This window comes from Phascolarctos cinereus, unplaced genomic scaffold (assembly GCF_003287225.1).
Source record: "Phascolarctos cinereus isolate Bilbo 61053 unplaced genomic scaffold, phaCin_HiC Scaffold_9;HRSCAF=440, whole genome shotgun sequence".
In the NCBI taxonomy this organism is placed as follows: Eukaryota; Metazoa; Chordata; class Mammalia; order Diprotodontia; family Phascolarctidae; genus Phascolarctos; species Phascolarctos cinereus.
The window spans coordinates 7,645,205-7,668,777 of record NW_027556402.1 but is presented as its reverse complement, the minus strand read 5'-3'; the positions used below and the strand labels follow the sequence as shown (position 1 = coordinate 7,668,777).

The window sequence follows — 23,573 nt, the reverse complement described above, 5'->3', positions numbered from 1 at the left end:
TTTTACAGTTATTTCTCCAAATGAGTTTTGTTCTCATCTCATCCAGTTCTATGAATAGGTTTTGGTGGTTTGGTCCGTGTTGCACTCAATTTGTAAATTAATCTAGAAGGTATCGTATTTTGACACAATAACCAGAAGCAGAACACCCCTGTAGTTATTGTAGGTGATCTTTATTACTTTACGATAGCCTAGTTTGCAATTGTACAAGACATGAAATATGTATGCTTGGAGCGTGTCTTGGTAGACTCACGCTGCTTCTACTTTTTAGAAGTTCTACTCATCATCCCTGTGACTTCATCTTTCCATAGCTACCATATCCCTCTTTGTGTTGTTTCTTCTTTTTAGAATATAAGTCCTTTGAGGACAGGAACAGGAAGGAAGAGAAGAATAGTGGGAGGAAGGGATGGAGGGAAGAAGGAAGGAGGGAAAGAGGGAAGGAAGGAAAGAAAGAAAGAAGGAAGGAAAGGAGGAAGGGAGGGAGGGAAGGAGGGAAGAAGGAAAGAAAGAAGCATTTATTAAGCACCTCTGTCCCAGGTGCTGCACTAAGCACTTAGAAATATCGTCTTATTTGATCCTTCCAACAAGAGAGGCACTGGCGTGTAGGTGTTATTATTATCTCTATTTTATGGCTGATGAAACTAAGGCAGAGGTTAAGTGACTTGCCCCGGATCACACAGCTAGAAAGTTTCTGAGACCAGATTGGAACTCAGGTCTTCATGATTACTGGCCCAACAATATATCCACTGTATCACCCAGCTGTCTCTCTGTTGTATTTATTTCCTCAGTGCTTAGCACGGAGCTTGGTGTTTGATAGTTGTTTTTCATTAATTTTGGTCCATATCTTTCGTTTAAATTCCCTGTGTAAATTACCACATTTAATTATGATGATGATGATGATGATGAAAATAATAATAATAATAATGATAGCTAACATTTGTATAGCACCTACTATGTGCCAGATACTGTGTTAAGCCCCTTATAATTATTATGTCATTTGATTCTTTTAACTCCTGGAAAGTAGATGCTACTGTTATCCCCATTTAACAGTTGAGAAAATTGAGGCAAAGATTAAGTGACTTGCTCAAGGTCACATGGATAGGAGAGGTTAGATTTTAACTCATGCCTTCCTGGCTCCAGGCCAGACATATCTATTGTGCCACCTGTTTCTAAAGCTTAAATATATTTAGTTTTAAAAAACAACAACATATATTTATGTTGTAAGTATTCTCTGGCATCGTCTACCAAAATCAGTTTGTTACATCTTCCCCTCAGGTTTCTTTTAGGTACTCCTGACGAGGTAATGTCTTTTCATTAATACTATTGACTTCAGCTTTCATTCCAAGTGTGTCCCCCCCCATTTTTTGCCTCCATGATTAACACCCCAGTTACATATAACCAGCTAACATCTATTAGTTTTCACAAAAGGATAGATATGTGAAGAACAAAGCAGAAATATTTCCCTCTAAAACCTCACTGATACTTTCTTCTCTATATCACCATTGTCTCTGGAGAGATTAGGCTCATTCTTAGCACAGTCTTGCGTAGCCCTGGTCTCACCCAGTTCACATCAAAATGCAGCATCACTGCTAAATGAATCCTGTCTCCACTGGCTTGGATCCCAAAGGTCATTTCTTGCTCCCTTAATACTGAGCTGGCTGCAAAATTTAACATGGACTCTGACTTCTCAATTCACAGACTTTCATATCTCAGGTCACTTACATTTCTGACTATTCAAAATTCACAAAGTCATTGCTTCTGATGTATTTCAACTAGAATGGAAAACAAACAGGCAAACAAATACTAAGGCAGGGAACCCAGGTCAGTTTGGGCCACACGCCAGCTTCTGATAGAGAAACCTTAAGGCTTCTTCCCTCCTAAGACTGACTTTTTGCCTGGTGTTGTTCAAACTAAGAACATAGATTCAAACAAGAGAGCAAAGGTGCCTAGGGCTGACTAAGGCCATTCACTTCTGGCCCCATAATTTTAGCCAGAAATACTGATATCCATCAAGTAGATAGAAAACTGGAACCACTTACACAATGCCTAAACATGCTTAAGTCTCATTGAGGCAATTCCATTATATGTCATCTCAACTCTACTGGGAAGTCTTCCTACCCTTTTCCACATAGGGAATCTATATATGCTCCAGTCTCCCATTACACTTCATCATTTCTCTGCATCCTTTTTGTAAAAGCACCATTGATGATACAAAATTTATATATACTTTACTGTATCAACTCTAAATTCTCCAACAGTTTGTTTATTTTTCTCTCTTTTTATTTTTATGTTTCTATTAGATTTTTTGAATTCTGAGAAAGGGGCATTAAAAATACTGAATTTATTCTGTTGATATCTGTGTCTTTTTTTGCATTTCAATAATTTTTAAAATACCCTAACCTAATAGAGTCAGGATAATTAACTTAAAGATGGATGAAACTTTAGAGATTAAAGTCAGGATAAATTGAATGGGTTGGATTTTCAATGATGTGGCTCAATGACTATTTGTTAGATATATTAACAGACACAGATACTTAATCTGGGAAACAAAGGGGTCTGTTTGTAGATTTCTGGACCTAAGTGAACTTGGATGGAAAAAAGAAGCACATTTTCATGATCACTAACCTTTGGCTAACTTTGTAATTCTGTGTATCTTATTTTGTTCGTTAAAAACATTTAGAAAGGGGGAGAGGCATGGTCATAACTACTCTGCCAAAGAGGTTCATGACACCAAAAAGGTCCAGAGTCCCTTGTGTAACTTATATGTAAGTAAATAAGTAAGTTATTTGTAAGTTATTCTGTAACTTGGAAACTTGTGTTTCTAGGAAATGGTTGAGCTAGAACCCATGACCTCTCTTCTGATTCTGTGATTCTAAATTTGTGAAAATTAGCCCTTTAGATAAAAAAAAAACCTGAATAGTTTTTCCCTCTCTGATTATCCTGTAGACTTATTCAAAGTTACTTTTCATGATTTTATATATATATATATATATGTATATATATATATATAAATGTGTGTGTATGTATATATATGTATATATAAATGTGTGTGTATGTATATATATGTATATATATGTGATGATGATGAAAATTAATAATAGTAATAGCAGGCCAGGCAACATTTACATTTAAAGGTATGAAAAGCACTGTACTAATATCTTATTTTATCCTAAAAAAAAATTAACAAACCCCTTGAAGAAGATGCTATTATTTCCCTACAGTTGAAGAAACTGAAGATGGAGTAGGTTAAGTGACTTGTTGAAGGTCACTCAACTAGTAAGTCCCAGAGACTGAAGTAGAACTCAGCTCTTCACCTTGCCAAATGCAGCATTCTGTCCCTGTGTCCTCTATCTCACAAGATGAGAGGAAGTATGGAGAAGTCCAAAGAATGGTGGATTTGGAGCCAGGAGACCTCAGTTTGACTCCTGCCTCCAACACTGACTGTTGTGTGACTCTAATCTTTAGTTTCCTCATCTGCTAAATTGATGGGACTGGGGAGAAAGGCTGGATAGTGATCTCTTTACTCTCTTCTACCTTTAAATCCTGTAACCTGCACAGTTAAAAGGGACCATTGTTTTCCAGACTCACTGAACAATCCTTAGAAACCTGTGCCTGTGATTTTCCCTTGGAGGTATCAGATCGTTTCCACTGCCTGACCCACTTTTCCTTGTTGCCTCTCATTCCATGCAGGAGAAGCCCTACCAATGCTCTCAGTGCAACAAAGCCTTCAGTCAGAAACGAGGCCTGGATGAGCACATGAGGACACACACTGGTGAGAAGCCATTCCAGTGCGATGTAAGTGCTTTCCTCAGGTCTCCCCTGAGTACAGAGAGGGCCTCTGATCATCTTGTGCTTCAGGCTTTGCTCACAAGGTGAATGGCCATCATTGCACTGACCCTGCTTGCTGGTGATGAAATGACTGGACAAATATGTTTTGTGGCTTAGCGTCTATGGAGCCTGTTTTATTTTTGGAGCACAATTTAGCGGTTCTTCTGAGTCAAAAGTTCACAATGCTGTCCATAGGCCCTCTTGCACCTACCCAGCTTTTGAGCAGGTCAAGACATCTTGGCTTGTCAGGGGTAACTGTTACTGTCTGGTGAGAAAGATGAGCAAGTAATGAATTACTTACCCCAATGGGAATTATTATTTGATATGCCCTTCTATACCTCATAAAACTCTGGAACCCTGTGTATGGTAGGGATTTCCCTGGATAGGTTGAATAACCTGGCTGTTTAATCTTCCAGACCAGAAGCTCATATAGGAACCTAGACTGATCTCAGTGCCTCCAAAGCATCACTGCATTCATAGAAAAACATCAGGCCAAGCTTATGTAAACTATGAATGAATATGCACCTGAACTTAACTGAGGCAATAAATGTGAACATTTTTTTTAAATGAGTTAAAAATAGGGTATTTTTAGTTCATTTTTGAGTGATGTTGAAAGTTTGAGAAGAAAAGTCAGGAGGACAGGAATGGGGGAAGCACTAAAGGAGTGAGTGTGTATGTGTGAGTGTGTGTGCGTGCACACGCACGCTCATGTGTGGGTCTGTATCTGTGTGTATTTAAGATCCTGCTCAGTTATGTGACCCTCAGAGGTCAGCTGTTGTTCAGTCATGTCTGACTCTTCATGACACCATTTGGGTTTTCTTGGCAGAGATACTGGAGTGGTTTGTTTTTTATTCAATCCTATCACCCCGGCAGGTCAATGCTATTATAATTCATGCCATTTTCCAAATGAAGAAACTGAGAGCCAGAAAGATGGAATTATTTGCTCACAGTTACGTAGCTACTAAGGTCTGAGGTAAAATTTGAATTCAGGTCCTCCTGACACCAAGCCTGGTGTTCTAACAAGGAAAGAGAAATTTGCCAGTGATGCACTTGGATTTGGTTGCCTTATGATTTCTTTGTAAAGCCTCGACAGAGGACTTTCTGGCCATGCAGCAGGCAGATTCCCAACGACTGCCTCAGGCACCACACTCGCTGCCGTTTCATCCTTCCCTCTGCCTGGCCATTGAAGGGGATCCTGCCATTCCGCTTCTATCTCTTTTCTCTTCTGGACTTTAAGGACTGTCTTAATTCCGAAGGGTTGTCGTTGATTTCAGCCACTCTCCCCACTTCCTTTGCATCTGCAGCCAGCTTGTCATCTCTCTAATTTCTCCCCAGTGACTGTGGTGAATGCCAGCGGCTGCCCTTCTGGCCAGAATTTTGTACATCTTAAACACAGTGAGACACAGAACTTTTCGAGGAATGTCCTTTTTTATTTTAAAAGAGGTTTTATTTAAGAAAGTGGTGTCAAGAAGTCAAGTGGAAGAAATGTGGTTATTTCATCCCTGGGAATTAGGATAGGAATGATGATAAAAATAATAATGATAATCATAACAATTCTTATTATGAATAGCTAATTTGGATGGTGCTTTAAGGTCCGCAAACTACTTTTCTCATATTATGACCGTACTAATAGTCTGCTTTTCCATGAAAACAGCAAATGGTCATTTATCTTAATTCAATCTTTCGTTTTTATTGCATGTTGTTCATGTGAGTGAAGAGACTAGAAAAGACCCTGGGGATTTGGGGAATGAGGAAACAATTTCTGTTCTAGCCCCTTAATACTACTAATGCCCAATCTGCACTTCTGTGGTCTGTGGGGCCTGCCTTCCCAGGGCAAGTCATCTCTGCAGGTGCTTTCATTATTTTCTCTGAGGAGCACTCTTCTTGAGAAGCATATTGGACTCCCCACCACCCACTCTGAGAGCCCTCCTTTTCTCCCCTTCCCTCTCTGCTCCAATCCTCTCCATGACATTTCACCCCAGACTTTACACAGGACACTATGTTTTGAACCTCTCTAATATTAATAATAATAATAATAATTAATAATAACAAATGATAGCTAACGGTTACATAACACTTTAAGTTTTACAAAGTGCTTTACAATATTTTCTTATTTTATTTTCACAACTATCCTGGGAAGTAGGTGCTTTACAGAGGAGAAAAAGTGAGGCAATCAGAATTTAAATGACTTGCCTAGGATCACACAACTATTATGTGGCTGAGGGAGAATTTGAACTGATTCCATTTCCAGCACTCCACCCAATGCATCATCTGGGTACTTCGAAGGTACTTAAAGGGTGCGCTTGTACATGATATTTATCTTGAAGGGTGTTTTATCCTTCCTACTAGACTGGCTTCTAGGGGGGCAGGGAGTGTGCCTTTTCTACATTTATCACCTCCTGAGACAAACCTGGTGCTAACCAAACAACAGGCATTGAATACAATTATGGAACTGTATTGTTATAGATCACATAACCATTGTCATGACCATTTATGGCCCCGTATCCACAGAGGCTAAGAGCATATTCTGCAGACTGCTGTAGCAAGGAAGACCCTCCAGCAGCCTAGTATTAGCAGAAAACAGAGTGTGTACCCCCTAGCCTTTTTATAATTTAGGTGAAAAATTCTATGAATCATATATACATGTCCCTCCATCTATGGTAGACAAATGGTGAGTGTATAATTATTATGAAGAGGATCGCTGACATGACTGGAACAGTAGAGAGAGAGCTTGCAATCACAAAGACCTCAGTTCAAATTCAGCCTCAGAAACTTACTAGCTATTCAATCCTCGGCAAGCCATTTGACTTCTTGACTGCCTCAGTTTCTTCATCTGTACAATGAAAATAAAAATGACATTTACCTCCCAGTGTGGTGAAGATGAAATGCAATAATATTTATGAAACACTTAACATGGTGTCTGACACATAGTAGGTGTGTGTAGGTGTGTGTATTAGCTCTTATTGTCATCATCATCATTTAAATAGCCCTTTAATATTTACAGAGTACTTTACATTTGAATTTCAGCAGCCCTGGTAGTAGATAGTACAGATCTTTTTATCTTCTTTCTAAAGATAAGCAAGATTTAATGTAGGGATATCACCACCACCACCATCATCATGATAGCTCACATTTCTATAACACTTTCTGATGTGAGAAACACTTTCCACACCTTATCTTGATTTCCATGACAATCCTGAGAGGTAGACATCAGCATTATCCCCACAGTATTAGCTGTGGTACCTGAGGTTGAGAGGTCAGATAACTTGGCCAGCATCACACAGCTAATCTGTTGTCAGAGGTGAGATTTGAACCCTGGTCTTTTCGTCTCTATGTCTGGCACTCTATCCACTCCACTCAGAGGTATCCAGACTAGCCTTACCAAGACACTGAAACCTAATTCATCCTGATAGTTTTGTAAGTAAACACATCTGTCTGTGCTCATTCGGGCTCTCCTTGCCATCCCTCTTCCCTGTCCCAAACTGGGGGTGGTGGTGCTTAGAGCTTCAATTTCCTTCCCTTATGTGAGTAATTGCTCTGTTGCTCATTCATTTCCTTCTAATAACCTATTGATACAAATGGTTACAATTTACCAATCTAGCTATTAATAACAAATTGACCAGCAGAGCCTGTCACCAAGTGCCAAAAAGATTATTTGGGATCAAAATGATGTTGTCAGAGTAAAGTATTTTTACAGGCTTCATAGGGGAAAAATCACCTTTCCTGCATCTGTGCTTTTTTTTTTTTTTGGCAGGTGGAAATCCTTCTTTTTTTCTGTAATCCCAAATAGATGTGCTTTGGGGGAGGACCTTGGTTGATTTCACCACTATGCAGTTTAATAAAGTTGAAAGGATGTGAGAAATAAGATGCCTCTTCTGCAAGGAGCCAAGTTCCCTCTTGTAAAATGAGGAGGGTGTACATTATGGTTTTTGAGGTCTCCCTAGTTTGAAATGATTCCATGATTAATCGAAGGGAAGCATTTATGCGATTTGAAGTAACAATGAAGGTGGAAAGTAGGGTGCCTTCCATGCACCACAACTCATACAACTCCTGATCTTGTGCCCTGTGGAACATTTGTCCCATCATGGAAAAACTCCTTTCATCCTTGGTCTCTTCCTCATCTCTTCCCTCCGGCACCAGCTTTTTATAGAGAATTTCACTTTCTCTCAGGTCATGCTGTAATCACCTGCTTCTTTCTCCCATAAGGGTCTCACCTTGTCACATCTCCCCCCACCCTTATTGCTCTGAGGTTTAACTCCTAAGTCAGTGATTTGTACCAGGGCCCTTCTGATCTTTGCAAATCCTCACTCCCATTAGCCATGTTATTGTATGCAGGTCATTTCAAGTCTGTTTCAGTTTTTGCATTGTTGTGAGGCTCAGATAAGATCAAGTGATATAATGTATGTAAACAGCTTTGCAAAATTCAACGCATTGCAAAACTGCCTATTAGCAGTATTATTAGTGTCCTACTCAAGACATAGTTCTGATGTTCCTTTGTGTCTGACTCTCCATGGCCCCATTTGGGGCTTTCTTGGCAAAGATGTGGAGTGGTTTGCCATTTCCTTCTCTAGTTCATTTGACAGATGAAGAAACTGAGGCAAACAGGGTTACGTAACTTGCCTAGAGTCACACAGCTAGTAAATATCTAAGGCCTGATTTTGAACTCAAGTCTTCCTGACTCTAGGCCTGGTGCTTTATCTACTGTGCCACCTGGCTGGCCCACCTTTAAGATCTCAGAATCGGTGATCTGATTCTTCAGCCACAACTTGCTTATCTGATGTCGCTCCCACTACTTTGTGTCCTGCACCATCAGTGAATAAATAACTCCTCACACTTATGCTGGTTACTTGGTGGTCCAGTGGATGGACTGCTGAATTGGGAGTCAGGAAAACTGGAACTCAAATTATACTTCAGACACTTACTATGGGACTCTACACAAGTCATTGAACTTTTCTCTTAGTCTCAGTTTTCTTATCTGTAAAATGGAGAAAATATAATACCTACCTCACAAATGTTTTCAGGGCTAAATATGATAACATAGGTAAAGTATTTTGAAAATCTTAAAGTACTATATAAATGCTAACTGCAATTACTGTTTTAGTAGTAGTAGTAGTAGTAGTAGTAGTAGTAACAGGAGGAGGCGAAGGAGGAGTTGTTCAAAACTGCTATGGAGCAAAAGCCTCTCCATAGACCCAAAATTTAAGTTCAATTCCTTTCATAATTTCCCATTGACCTGTCTCCACATTTCCATCCCCCCTGCCATCACCCTATTAATCAGCAAGCATCTATTAAAGGATTACAACTTGCCATGCCTTGTGCTAAGTGCTGAGAATAAAAAAAAGGTACAAAACAATTCCTGCTCTCAAGAGGCTTACATTCCAGTTGGGGAGAGAACATGTGCATAAGTAGACAAATATAAGATACTTACAAAGCACATGAAAGGTAGCCTTGTAGGAGAAGGCATGAGCAACCTAGTCCAGATCCTTATCACTATTTCTCAGACTAGTATTGCAACTGCCTGACTGGTGTCCCTCTCCCTGGTCCTGACTCTTCTAATTCATCCTGTAAACTGCTGCTAGATACACCCTTTAAATATGATTTTTCCTCTTGAAAATTCTCCCTAATTATCCAACTTTCATTAAAAAGTGAATTTAGAGGAATTAAATGAAATATAGTAATGGATTGTTCTCAGTATTATAATGGGAAGAAAAATAGTGTGATCAAAAAAGGATGGAGTCTGAAGAGCTTATTGTCCATAATCCTCATTTGGTAATTAATCATTTCCTGCCTTGTGACAGATCTTGGATGCTTCAGAGAGCAAGGTGGCATATTGGAAAGGGAAAAACAAAAGCAGAAAAATGAAGGCAGAACACCTGAGGTTTAATTCCAGCTCTGCCATTCACTAGCTTTTAGAACTTTAGAAATAATTTCTCTCTGGATCCTAGGCTCTGCCTCTACGAAATGAGAGCTGGATGACCTCTGAAGTATCATAGTATGAGGAATAGCGTGCCAGATACATGGAAGCCTTGGTTCAAATCCTACTTATGAACCTTCCTAATTATGTGGCTGTAGGGAAATCACTCACCTTTCTGGTCCTTGTTTTCTTCATCACTTTGAGCTCAGCTCAGCCCCTGACTCCCCAGATAACTTTTCCACCTTGGCCTCAATGGCCTCCTCAGTGTAGAGATGCCTCAACCTCTCTTGCCTCTTCTTCCAATTAATGAATACCTCCCAGAAGCTCCATTTGATGAAGTTCCCACACATGCCATCCTCTCTTTTTGCACTGCTCATTCCAGCCAATGACAGTTGACTTGTATTCCTTGCCACTATTTGGGGACTCTGGTCCATCCTCCCCTCACCTTTTAATTCCTTTTGATGTGTTGTCTTTCTCCATTAGAATATTAAGCCTTCTAGGCAGGGAGAGTCTCTTTCTAAATTGTGTTTTTTATTAATACTCGGTAGAGTGCCTGGCACAGAGCACATAGGAAATGCCCTATCTATTATCTATCTATCTATCTATCTATCTATCTATCTATCTATCTATCTATCTATCTATCTATCTATCTGTCTGTCTGTCTGTCTGTCTGTCTGTCTGTCTGTCTGTCTATCAGACCTAATTATATCTTTGCTACCTTACTCTCCAGATTGTTGCCATGTATTTTAGTTTGTATACACTTCACATATACTTATACTTGCACAAATTGTGTCCTCTTAGAATGTAAACTCCTGGAGGTCAGGAACTCTTTTCTTTTTGTCAGTGCATTTCCAGTGCTTGGTGCAACGTGTCTCACATTTAAAAAAAATTCTTGTTGATTGATTAAAGTGTTCTCTTCTCTCTTTTGAAGAAGAGAAAAACTAATGCTAGGGAAAGCTTCAAGAGACTTGGCCAAGATAACAAAACCAGAAGGTATCTGAGACCTGGGATTCAAATGCAAGTCACCTGACTCCGTGCCACGTCCTTTTTCCCCCACACTGTCTCACCACTCCCATGTCCTCTCCATAATGTTCGGAGCTTTAATCTAGATTTGGCTGCCTTTCTGCAATGTGAGAGTGAAGTCCTTTCTTTTGAATGAGGTTTGTTCGTTATTCATCATCACTGCTTCTCAGAAAGTTTGACGAACGGAAGTAGGCAATGGATGCTTTCAAAGCATCTTTTTATAGAACATTGAGTATTTTCTGAAGTTGAGGTGTATCTTGGAACATTGCTCAGTCTCTCTACAATGTGGTAGGGTATTAAATACCCTCCATCAGTTTGCTCATCTATGCTTTGCATACAAAGTTTCCTAAACAGGACTCTCACCTATACGATTATCTTGGCACTGAACTTGGACATTGTACAGTCATTTCTTTCTGTTGGCATTTTTCTGAGTGGATGATGACTAAATAACGTCTCATTCGGTTCATCACTTAAACAATATTTAAGTATGTGTAGTAAGCAGGCTATGAGTCCCACCATCTCCTTTATTATCTTCAACTCTGTAGTACAAGTTGGTAGGTAGTCATAGTTATTTATCAAATATTAACAAATATGAAATAAGCCTTGTGAAGTCATTCTGAGGAGTATTATATAGGTGCAGTAGACATGATACATGCTAACTCCACTATGCTTTCTTTTTAGATGTTAAAGAGACAATGAATATATATATATATATATATATATATATGTGTGTGTGTGTATGTGTGTGTGTGTGTGTGTGTACATATGTTCACTTTGTATTTATGCTATAAATAGCCACATGTATGTATATATGTAATTATTGTGTCTGTCATTAGAATATAAGATCTGTGGCTAATACAATGCCTGGCACATGGTAGGCATTTAAGAGTTATTGACTAATTAATAATAGGCTGCAATTGTTCTCTCCTAGCACCATGAAAATCTAATGAAATCGCAAACAAAAAGGGAAAATAGAAAACTGAACACACTCTTGGAGAAATTCAAGCTAAATGACCTATGGTGTCTTCTGAAGGAGAAAATGAAAGAATATACATACTTCTCATTGGCATGTGATAATTTTGCAAAAATAGGCCATGTGCTAGGGCAAAAAAGAATAATAAATATATGTAAAAAAGAAGCAGCTATCCAAAACATCCTTTACAGACCATAGCAAATTGCAAATAATAATATGTAGACCATAAGGAAAAGATAGAGAAAAAAATGAAGAATCCAATATTCTGAATGAGTAGGTTAAAGACAAGATCATAGAAATAATTAGTAACTTTATGAAAAATAATGTTAAATAACATTCAGTGTTTTAAAAGATGAAACCAAGGCACTACTGAAATATATACACACACACACACACACACACACAGATAGATATGTATATATACATATATGCATATATTATATGTGTGTATACATCCCTGAGAACATAAATTCATAAAATAGGGGGAAATGAATGAATGAAAATATTGAACATTCAATTAAGAAACAGAATCAATAAATAAACTTAAAACAAATACAAAAGATGTTTTGAAATAAATATGAATATAATAATAAATAATGAAAAATGAATGAATAAACAAAAGAATGTGGGATTGAAAAAATACAAAATATCTAAATTAATTGCAAATAATGGCATTTAAAATCCAGCTTCATTAATGGAAGTTCAATTAACTACAAAGGAAGCATGAAAGGAGGTAAAGTGAGGAGTGAGCTACTTGAATTTAGGGAATAATTCTACCAAATATTTAATAAATAATTAATACATATATTACACAAATTATTGTCAAAATCTGAGGAAGAAAATATTATAAAACTCCTTTGATGAGTTATATACAGTTCCAATAACTGAAGTAAGAAAGGATAAACAAAAAAGTGCTGTAGATGAGTATCACTAATGAATATCAATTAAAAAAAATACAAGTGAAAAGACTGAAGGAGGATTTTTAAAGTATCTCTAGGATTGATTCAAAAATGATTCACTAACTAACACAATGTAATGTAAATGTTTGTTATCAATATTACTACAATGATAATGCTAGAAGTATACCTCAACTCAATGGCATCCTGAAGCCTAAGTTTGGAGGCCATGGACCTCTACTGTCTGTTGGAAGCTTTGAGTGAGAAATCACTGAACATAGGTTTGAGTTCTCTTACTTTCTTTCTGAGTAATGTTGGAAAAGTCTAAGGAGTCTTCTCTGGGCTTCTATTTCCTCATCTGCGTGTGTGTGTGTGTGTGTGTGTGTGCGTTTGTGTGTATGTGCATGTATATATATGTGTGTGTGTATGAATAGATGAATTCTAATGTTTCTTTCCATGTTAAACATATTAAAGCCAATAATCCTATGACCAGGTGGTAGGGAGAGAAAGGAGCATCTGGGAAACGATCACCTCTTTGGGCCTCACATTCTTTGTTTATGAAATGAAGGGATGGGGCTGTGTGATATCTAAGACCCTCCCCAGCTCTAAAACTGTGGACCCTTATATGTTTGGCAGCACGATGTTTATGTGGTATTGGGTTGAGCTTCACGTATCTTTGGGATTTTAAAGATGCTATTGATTTTAATATCATTCAGGTTTGCGACTTGTCCTTCAGCCTGAAGAAAATGTTGATCCGCCATAAGCTGACCCACAACCCCAATCGTCCCATGGCTGAATGCCCCTTCTGCCACAAGAAGTTCACACGGAATGACTACCTCAAAGTACATATGGAGAATGTCCACGGAGAGGCCGATAGCTGACCAGGCAATGAGAAGTCGGGGGAGATACAGCTGTCCTTTCTTATAACAATCAATTAAACATTTGCAGGAATTATACTTTGTCAGAAAAAAAAGGCATGTTGGAAAGCATCTGTTGTGCGAAAACAAAATGTATCAATAATTTGAACAGTGGAGATGCACAGATGAGAGGAAAGGCTTCCACAGGTCACATAGTCAAGAGAGAAAAATAAGATTGGAAGTGACCCGGTGAAAAGAGCATTGACTCATGAATTAGAACTCTGGGTTCAAAGTCTACTTCTGATGTTTACTGACTGTGACCTTGAACAAGACATTTAACTTCTTTGAGGGTTAGATTCCTCATCTATAAAATGGGGGATAGGGAGGGCCAAATGACCTCTGTGGTCCTTTCCAGATCCAGAACCATGACCTGATCTTAAAGTGAGTGTAAAGGACAATTAATGAGCATCCCATATGTTCTGTTTAGATGCAGAAAATATCTAAAGAAAGTGAAGAATGCCCTCCCTGCCCTTCTCGTTGGATGTGCTATGGTGAATTTACAGAAGGCTAAGCATATAGGGCAGTTAGATGATTCAGTGTTGGGTCTGGACTCAGGAAGACTAATCTTCATGGGTTCAAATCTCAAGATACTTACAAGCTGTGTGACCCTGGGCAAGTCACTTAACCTTGTTTGACTCAGTTTCCTCATCTATAAAATGAGCTGGAGAAAGAAATGACAATTCGCTTCAGTAACTTTGCCAAGAAAACCCCAGATAGGGTCACGAAGAGTCAGACACAAATGAAACAACTGAACAACAATAACAACAATAAGCGTGGGTAGGCAGCTGCAGCCTGGTTCATTGAAAGACACAGCCACATCCATGAAGTCACAGATTTATTGGAGATTAATTTTTTGAAGAAGAACTCTTGGTAGTAAAACCACGTTTTCCTCACCTTTGTGTTGAGTGACATCATATTGTTATATGTATTTGAGGCACACACACGTGCACACACACACAGATGAAGAACTCTGTAGGTACAAGTATATTACATGTGTCCATATCAGTCTGAAAAATCTTTTTTTAAGGTGCAAAATAAAAAGACTAAGTTTGCAGTTCTGAAGGATGTTACAACTTTAGAAGGTGGGTGGAAGTGGTCTGGGAAGGTGACCACAGTATTCTTCTGTTTGCATTTTGAGTAAATGACACTCTCTTTATACTGAGTTCTCCATGTGCCAGGGGAACTCAAGTATCCCACAATGCTCCTTTTACTTTTGTCACTTCTCCTTTTCCTTCCCTTTGCTACCCTTCCCATTACCCTTCTCTTTGCCTATTAAACCATTCACAAATAAAGGTAGGCAGCTAGCTAATGTAGTGCATAGAGCCTGGAATAAAAAAAGGCTTGTGTTCAAATCCAGCCTCAGACATTTACTAGCTCTATGATCCTTACCAAGTCACTTAACCTCTTTCTGCCTCCATTTCCTCATCTGAAAAATGGGATAATAATAGCACCTACCTCTTAAGAGTATTGTGAGCATCAAATAAGAAGATGTTTGTAAAATGCTTAGCACAGTACTTGGCATATACTAGCTACTGTGTAAATGATTTTTTCCTTCCTACAGTGCTAGACTTGTGATTTGCTTCCAAATTTCCTCCTCTTCCTCTTTTATCTTTTTTAAAGATAAAATATTTGTAAAGTGCCTTTCAAACCTTGGAGTGTTATATAAATGCTAGTGATCATTATTGTTATTATTATTGCTCTGTATGAAGGGGGCCATGAAGGCAAGGTAGTCCAAACCCCTTCTTTCATAGAGGAGGGTGAGGTCTAGAGAGGTCAAACACTCTGCCCGACATTACTCATGTGGTGGGGCAAGATTTAAATCTAGCTCTCTGACTTCAAATCCAATTTTCTTTCACCACCTCACACCGTTATTCCCTTTTAATTCAGATCAGTTGTCCCTGGAAATAAGACGTATAAAAATAGATGCAAAAGGGGGACAGAACAGATGTTTTATTATTGTTTCTGCCAAAGAAATACAATCTGATAACAGCTGCCATTCATCTAGGGCTTGAACATTTGCAAAGGGCATCCTATGCTTTATCTCATTGGTGCCTCACAACAACCTCCTGATGACAGTGTTACAAATAGTATTAATCACCATTATAAAAATGAGGAAACTGAGGCTAGGAGAGGTGAGTGACTGGCCCAGCACCGCAAAGCCAAGAAGTCCTGCGGATTGGATTTGATCTTCAGTCTCACGTGTTATCCACTCTTCCACTTGGCTTGTCTTAGTATGACATGGAAATTGCTACGTTTATAAAGGAATGTCTAGGGTATTCATATATCATTCCGCTAGGAATGTGGAAAAGACCAATTCCTTCAAGCTTATAGCCAGGGGCTTGAGAAGTGAGTGAATTTTTTGGTTTTAAGCATGTCAGTAATTGAGAAATTGAGATAAAAAAATAGAATCTTTGGAATGGTTGTGACTTCAGTTGACACTGATCCTTAATGGGCACTGGGGTAGGAAACTTGTCCGTTCGGTCGCTTTCCGTGGATTGAAATTTACAGCACACAGACATTACATTGAGGGGAAGATGAGGATATGCTAAAGCGTAGAGACAGATGTCAAAACGGTAGCAGGCCATCCAAAATGAGAGAAGACTGAGAATGAAATCTGTATTCACATAGCTCCCCTTCTGGGGATGTATCTCTTCCTGAAAAGGAGTCAATTCTAAGGAAACTGTGCTGTGCTCTAATTTGACCCAAGCAGAAAGATTCAGCTGCCTGCCACTCTTGGGCTTGTAGCTACACCACCCTCAGGTGCTGTTTCTTCCAAGGAGGCACATAAAGGAGATCTGGGCACAGTCATTTGTCCTAAAATATAGCACAAAAGCCTGCATTTGAAATTTAGTGAAGATATCTTTTCAAAAAATAAATTCAAGGACTGGAACTTAGTGAAATGAAATGAACACCAATGTGGCATCACATTTCTGAAATTCCTGATGGGATGCTGGCTGTTTTATAAAAATAGCTTGATCAAATTCCCCTCCATCTTACTTAGTGCAATTGCATATTTTAAAGGCAAAGTGTTTTCAATTAATTTTGACATGATACGTAATATCATCTGAAGGCAAAAAGAAAAAAAAAGAAATGAACAGCTGTAAAATCGTCTAGTGTGTCTATTGGAGTGTCCAACCTCTGCTCATTTCTTGGAACACTTCTCACCCCCCACTCCAGCCCCAGGCTGCCTAATTTCCTGCGTATGTGGCTCTGAAGCCTGAGAGGAGTTGTGGGTAATCTTACAGCTCTGCATATTACACCATGCTACTGATGAAATTAACCTGGAAACCACAGCATGGCTGCATGCCATGGGGCTGGCTAACCTTCTGAAGTGATGGGCCTGGACCATCCAATGGGCACCAGTGAAGGGAAGTGGGGTTTTCCTCACATAATCATATTTTATTGATGTCTTTTCTTTTTCCATCACATATGCTTTGGAATAACCCCCTCCCCAACTGCTATTGAGGAAGTCATTGCTGTCAGAGACAGAGATAGGGAAAGGGGGGAGGTGGAGAGAATAAGCATTGATATAGTACCTACTTTGTGTCAGGTACTGTGCTAAGTGCCTTTACAGATTTTATCTCAATTTATCAGCTAAATGGTACAGTGGTTACAGCTCCAGGCCTGAAGTCAGGAAGACTCATCTTCATGGGTTCAAATCTGACCTCAGATACTTACTAGCTGTGTGACCTTGGACAAGTTACTTTACCATGTTTGCCTCAGTTTCCTCATCTGTAAAATGAATTGGAGTCTTAGGAAATGGCAAACTACTCCAGTATCTTTGCCAAGAAAACCCCAAATGGTGTCAAAAAGAATTGGACACATCTGAAAAGACTGAAATGACTGAATAACAACCCTTCAAGTTAGATCCCTTTATTATACCCATTTTACAGTTGAGGAAGCTGAGGCAAACAGAGGTCAAGTGACTTGCCCAGAATCACACAGCTAACAAGTCTCTAAGGCCAGATTTAAACTCTGGCCTAGTGCTCTATCAATTATATCTCTAGCTGCTGAAGAGAGAGAAAGAGACAGACAGACACAGAGATACAGAGACTGAGGCAAACAGAGAAGTAGTTCAGCAAAACAAACCAAAACACCGATAATGTCTGAGGCTCTATAGGCAATATCAAACACCATAGTCCCCTTGCCCCTCTATAGCAAAGTGAGGGAGGTATGTTTTTAAATTGTCCCCTAGGATTATACTTGTTTGTTATAATTATACCTTTCAGTTCTTTTTGGCTCTTTCTTTTTACATTTCTGTCAAAAAGTAGTTTGTTATTTTCCTAGTTCTGCTTATGTAAGTCTTGCTGTTTCTCTGAATTCTTCATCTCTGTCATATCAGGAAACAAGGTGGTATAGTGGGTAGAACAATGGATTCTGAATCAGGAAGACAATTCAAATTTGTCCCAAGGCACTTAGTAGCTGTATGCTTCTGGGCGAGTCATTTAATCTCTGCCTCAGTTTCCTTATCTGTAAAATGGGGATAATAATAGAACCTACCTCACATGGTTATGAAGATCAAATAAAATAACATGTGCAAAGTGCCTAGAAAACAGCTATCTGTAAATGCTGACATTATTGTTATTATTATTCTATTCTTTCTGACATTCCATTCTTACAACTTCTATTACACTGTTGTACCGTAAGTTGTTTAGTCATTTTCTAGTTGATAGGCATTTACTTCATTAATAGTCCTTGCTCCCCTCTCAAAAAACACACAAACAAAAGCCCAAGTGCTGTTAAGAATATTTTGGTTTACATGGGACCTTTCTTTCTGTTTTGGCCCTCCTATGGGTACATGCCTAGCAATGTAATGTCTGGCTCAAAGGGTCTGGGCATTGTCATCTCTGACAATTCGAAAGATATGGAGTGAATTCTCGGAGTTATTATTATTTACACAGTAATTTGGAGGAGTCTTTCATGTGGTTGTTCATTGTTTGTATTCCTCCTTTTGTGACTGGTTTGTTCACACCATTTCTCTATTGGAGAATGAGCCTTAGTAAGAGACTTGTGACATTTCCTCAGGTCTCTTGGGATTTCAGAAAAAGCTACTGAATTGTCTGTTGGTCTACCATCTTCCCATTTCCCTTAAACTGGAACCAAAGTCAATGGTAAAAACCAAAGAATTCCAAATAAGCAAAGAATTCCCAGGTACATTAGCATATGCACCCTCTGAAAAGATGTTTCTAAGTTTTAAGGGCTTTATCTATCTTAAAAGGAGAAGAGATTTTGTCAGCTTGGCTTGAGAAATGGAGACACAGAAAAGAAAATAAACACGTATTTATTTGCATCTCACCCCACTGCTCCTGTATTGAAATTCCCACATACTTAGAAGTTGAATTACAAACTCCCTTTTGCCGTGTATTCATCTGTGGACGTTAGCTGTAGGCCTAGGGTGGCTCCAAGATGTTCATGAAGACCCAGAACACGTCCAAGTTAATTTTAGGGGAATCTTCTGCACAGACCTTATTCTAAATCCTGGTCACCCCTATCAGATGGGAAGCTACTCAAAATAAGTGACCACATTCTTCCTCATATTCTCTCTAGAAGTTAGCACAATATTTGCATATATCCCTGGTCATCCCTATCAGATGGGAAGCTACTCAAAATAAGTGAGCACATTCTTCCTCATATTATCTCTAGAAGTTAGCACAATATTTGCATATAATAGGACAGAGGAAGGAGCCAAACCTGAGATTTCAGTAGTGCTGGGACCTCTCAGGTGAGAGAACTCCCTCACTCTGAAGACAGCTGCCTGGGGCACTGAGGGCTTCAGTGTCTTGCCCAGGGTGCCGTGGTTAGTGGATATGAGAGGCAATACCAAGACCCTGGTCTTACTGTCTTGTAAGCTAGTTTTCTATTCACTTTGCCAAAATGTTTCTCCTTCAAATAATAGGAAACTTAAAAACAATATTAAATGAATGTTAAATAAGGCATACGAGTGTTATTTTGTAATTGCTACGGATTTGAACATGGAAATGAAGACATTGTTTCATCGTATCTGCCTTGTATTGTCTTGTTTTTTGTATTAAAATCTGCACCTGATTCCTGTTCACATTCACATAGGCAGAATATCTGAGACCAACGTGTAAGGTCCATCCCTACAGCTGTTTCTTGTATGGGTATATTCGTGCATAGGATGTAAGCTTCTCAAGGGGAGGAAATGCTTTGCTTTTATCTGCCTCATGGTAAATGCCCAATAAATGCTTGCTGAACTGAATTGAATGGGACTGAAATAAATTATTCCAATTGATCCCTCTGTGAGGTACTAATTAGATGAGTATATATGCATGCTTATACATGCATTTACATACATGTACATGTATGCATGTGCTGTTGTTTATTCTTTGTTTTTGAAGAAGACCAATGACATCATGGGGTGATGTTTTCACTTGCTCACGAATTGGACTTAAGTGAGGCAGATGCACAAAGCCATCAGCCTCACTGTCTTCCAGTCATTGAAGTCCAGAGGCAAGACAGAAGTCAAGATGACCAAAATCTTGCTCTCCCTGAATAATGCAGCAACCCCAGCCATCCTTTCCACTGCTGGTTGTACTTACCCTATCCCCCTGACTCATTGGTCTAGGAGAAGGAATTGGGATACTCCTTGATCCCCAGTGTGACTTCTAGACTCCATCTACTGCCATCATTGAAAAACTTCTACCCATTAGAGCATCACTTGGTTCAAATATATCTCCCAATCAAGATTCTGGGGCCCTTTATCAGCCCCCAAGACATTCTCTCTCCTTTATCAAAAGGTTCAGTATTCAGCTTACAGTGTCTAATTCTGTGTCTACTCCTGATCTCATACCAGGGGACTTCAAAATACACATTTATTCTCTCAAATATCCTAATTTCCCATAACTTATTCTTCTATTTGTATCTTAGCCACGCACAAGGATGGTCCCACCCTGGACCTTGCTCTTACTGACAAGGGTTCTCTTTCTATGTTAAAGAATTCTGAAATTCCTTTATCTGGTCATAATGCACCTAGAAATGTACCTAAAGAGACTAAGGATAGGGATACATGTGGTATAAATAACTATCCAGTTATAGACGCAAACGTGCCAGCACATGAAGTGGCCTACCCTAGTGGACACCATAGGGTGTAATCCCAGGCTGCAGAAAGGGGGCGCTATGGAGTTGCTGATGCAGCAGTTGCAGGACCCTCTGATGGTTTGGGTGAGTTGAGGAACACGAGGTGAGGGGCAGGGATAGTAATCAGTAGAAAGAGAAAGCATGCTACCCTTGGGTGTTGGTGCCTTTGAACAAAGCCCAGTCAAGGCAGGGACAGTTGGAGCCATGCCATTTGTAGGCACAGTACCTAGTCTCACACAGCTTCCTGTGAAATTGCAGATGCTCTTTTCTTGGCCATCCCTAACCAATAAATTGCATTCATAATAAACTGAAATTTTTGTCCACTACACAGTTGGTCAACAAAGATTTATTAAGCATTTACTATGTGCCTGTCACTGTGCTAAGCACTGAGCATACTAAACAAAGAATAAAAGCACGTTTCTAGCCTCAGGGAGCTCGCATTGTAGTGGGAGGAACAACATGCAAAACAAACAAAGAAACAAATTGTGCACACACAGATAAATGGGAGGGAGCCAGAGAGAGAAGACAGGGAAGTAAGGAGGGCTGGGGAGAAGGCGGGATCTGAGCCATCCAGAGGGAAGCCAGTCGGGGCAACGGAGGAGAAGAAGCATTCCGTTCTTGGAGAATAGCCAGTACGAAGTCATGGGGTCAGGAGGCGGAGGATCCCTTGTGAGGATCGCAAGTGTGTCACCCTTCTTATACTGGAAAATCCTTTAAGCGGAACAACACGAAAAAGAATTGGAAGATAGGAAGAGACCAGGTTGTGAAGAGACGAAATGCCAAAGAGAACATGATGCGTCTGAGCCTGAAGATAATAGGGCACCATTGGGGTCTCCTAAGTAGAAGGATGAAAGGAGCAGCCCTGTGGAAAAGCATTATGGCAGCTGGGTAGAGAATGTAACAGAGTAGGGAGAGATATGAGGACCAACCAAGATGCCGCTGAAATAGTCCCTAAATGAGGCGACGATGCTCTGTGCCAGGCTAGTGCCTCTGCAAGTAGAGAGAAAGAAGGGGGCATGTCAGGGAGAGAAAAAAGGAGAAGACTTGGCAGAGGACAGAGTGCTGGAGTTGGAGGCATCAGTAAATCCTGTCTCAGATGGTTATTTCTTGTGTGACCCTGGGAAAGTCACTTAACTTTGGGCAGCCTCACTTTCCTCATTTGTAAAATTGAGATAACACCTACCAAGATGGTTGTTGGGTATTAAAGAAGATGTATTTAAAGTGCTTTGCAAACTTCAAAACACTATACAAATTGTAATACAAACTTCAAAATGCTATACAAAACACTATACAAATATACAAAATATGCATTAGATTGTAAGCTCCTTGAGGGCAGAAACTGTCTTTTGACTCTTATTATCCCTAGGGAAGCTAGGTGGTACAGCACAGATAGATTGCTGGGCCTGGAGTCAGGAAGACTCATCTTCCTGAGTTCAAATCTGGCCTCAGACACTAGCTATGTGTCCCTGGGTAAGTCACTTAACCCCATTTGCCTCAGTTTCCTCATCTGTAAAATGAGCTGGAGAAGGAAATGGCAAACCACCACAAGTATGTCTGCCAAGAAAACCCCAAATGGGGTCATGGAGAATTGGACAAAATTGAAGGATGATAAGAAGTTATCCCTAGTGCTTAGCATAGTGCCTGGTACATAGCAGGTACTTAATAAATGTTCATTGACAGAGTATTGACTGAGATCTGAGATATCCTTATTGTTATATCATTTTTCTCATTGTTTTTGATGGGGTTCAGATTAAAATGGACCAAAGAAAAATCACTATCACACTATTATTCCTATATACCTAAAGTCCTGCGTACTAATGCACAGGTAGATTTTTTTTAAATCCCTGCTTTTTGTAATTGAATAGAAATATTAAAAACTCATCCTCTGTGGGCTCACTACCAGCATCTTTGGGACAAGTCCAGTGGCCAACATAGTTTTACTTTGCTGCACTAGTTTCTATTTTTTAGAAAGCTTTTCATTCCTTGAGGTTTGAACATTATGAGTTTTCAGTATGGCTGTCTATTGCAATGTTGTTCATTGACTGTTATGGATCAAAGCTATGTCTGGATGGTTGTGAGGAAGAGTTTGAGCTAAAGATAATGGTTTGGTTCCAGGACAGTCTACTTGAGGAAATCTCAGAGATATTTGAAGGATTGGATTTATGGTATGGGGGAATCTGTCATTTCTTGGTTTGGGATGGATAGTGAGCTTATGATATCTAATTCTAGCCACTTGATCAGGTCTGTCTAGGTATATTAAATCCTAATAACCTTAACAGTAATCAGAATTAATATATCACTTTGAGCTCTGCATGCATAAATTATCACATTTGTTTCTCACAAGGATCCTCTAAGATAAGTGTTGTTATTATCCCAATTTTACAGATAAAAGCAGCAGCGGTAGTAGTAATCTATAGCTAGCATTTTTATAGGACTTTAAGGTTACAAATAGCATTTCATTTTATCCTCACAGGAACCCTGAGAGGTAAGTGCTATTACTTTCCTGATTTTATGGATGAAGAAAATGAAGCCAACACAGCTTAGGCAACTATTAGAGTTAAATAACAAGTAAGTGTCTGAACCAGGATTTGAATTCAGGTCTTCCGGACTACAGTCCAGCTCTCAATCCATTGCCCCAAACAGCTGTGTGTATCTAACAGACACAGGTATTAGTATTTAACATCTATTAAATATTATTAGACAGTTATCTAATAGATACTGCATTTTTACATCCGCAGTAATGTGCTGCCTAATTTCATTGCATAATCTGCACTGATTACTAAACTCAGGACTCTTAAGAATAGTTTTCCCTACAATTTCTGGTGGTTTACATCTCTCCAACTTTTTCTACGTCACAGCAAGCTCAAGCCCTAAAGTTAGTTTCTGGTGTCCACAAATGGAGATTTTAGTGGCAGAGGCATTTCTTT

At 39.3% G+C, this 23,573-nt stretch overlaps 1 protein-coding gene across 1 annotated transcript in view; it reads left to right on the top strand.

The window, feature by feature from the left end:
- Positions 1-19,768, top strand: part of PRDM5 (PR/SET domain 5) — a 181,208-nt gene extending 161,440 nt beyond the window's left edge. Inside the window, 2 exon segments of the mRNA XM_021008339.2 lie at positions 3,688-3,792; positions 13,348-19,768. Coding sequence (XP_020863998.1) covers positions 3,688-3,792; positions 13,348-13,512 — 270 coding nt within the window. The 3' untranslated portion in view covers positions 13,513-19,768.
- The last annotated feature ends 3,805 nt before the right edge of the window (positions 19,769-23,573 follow it).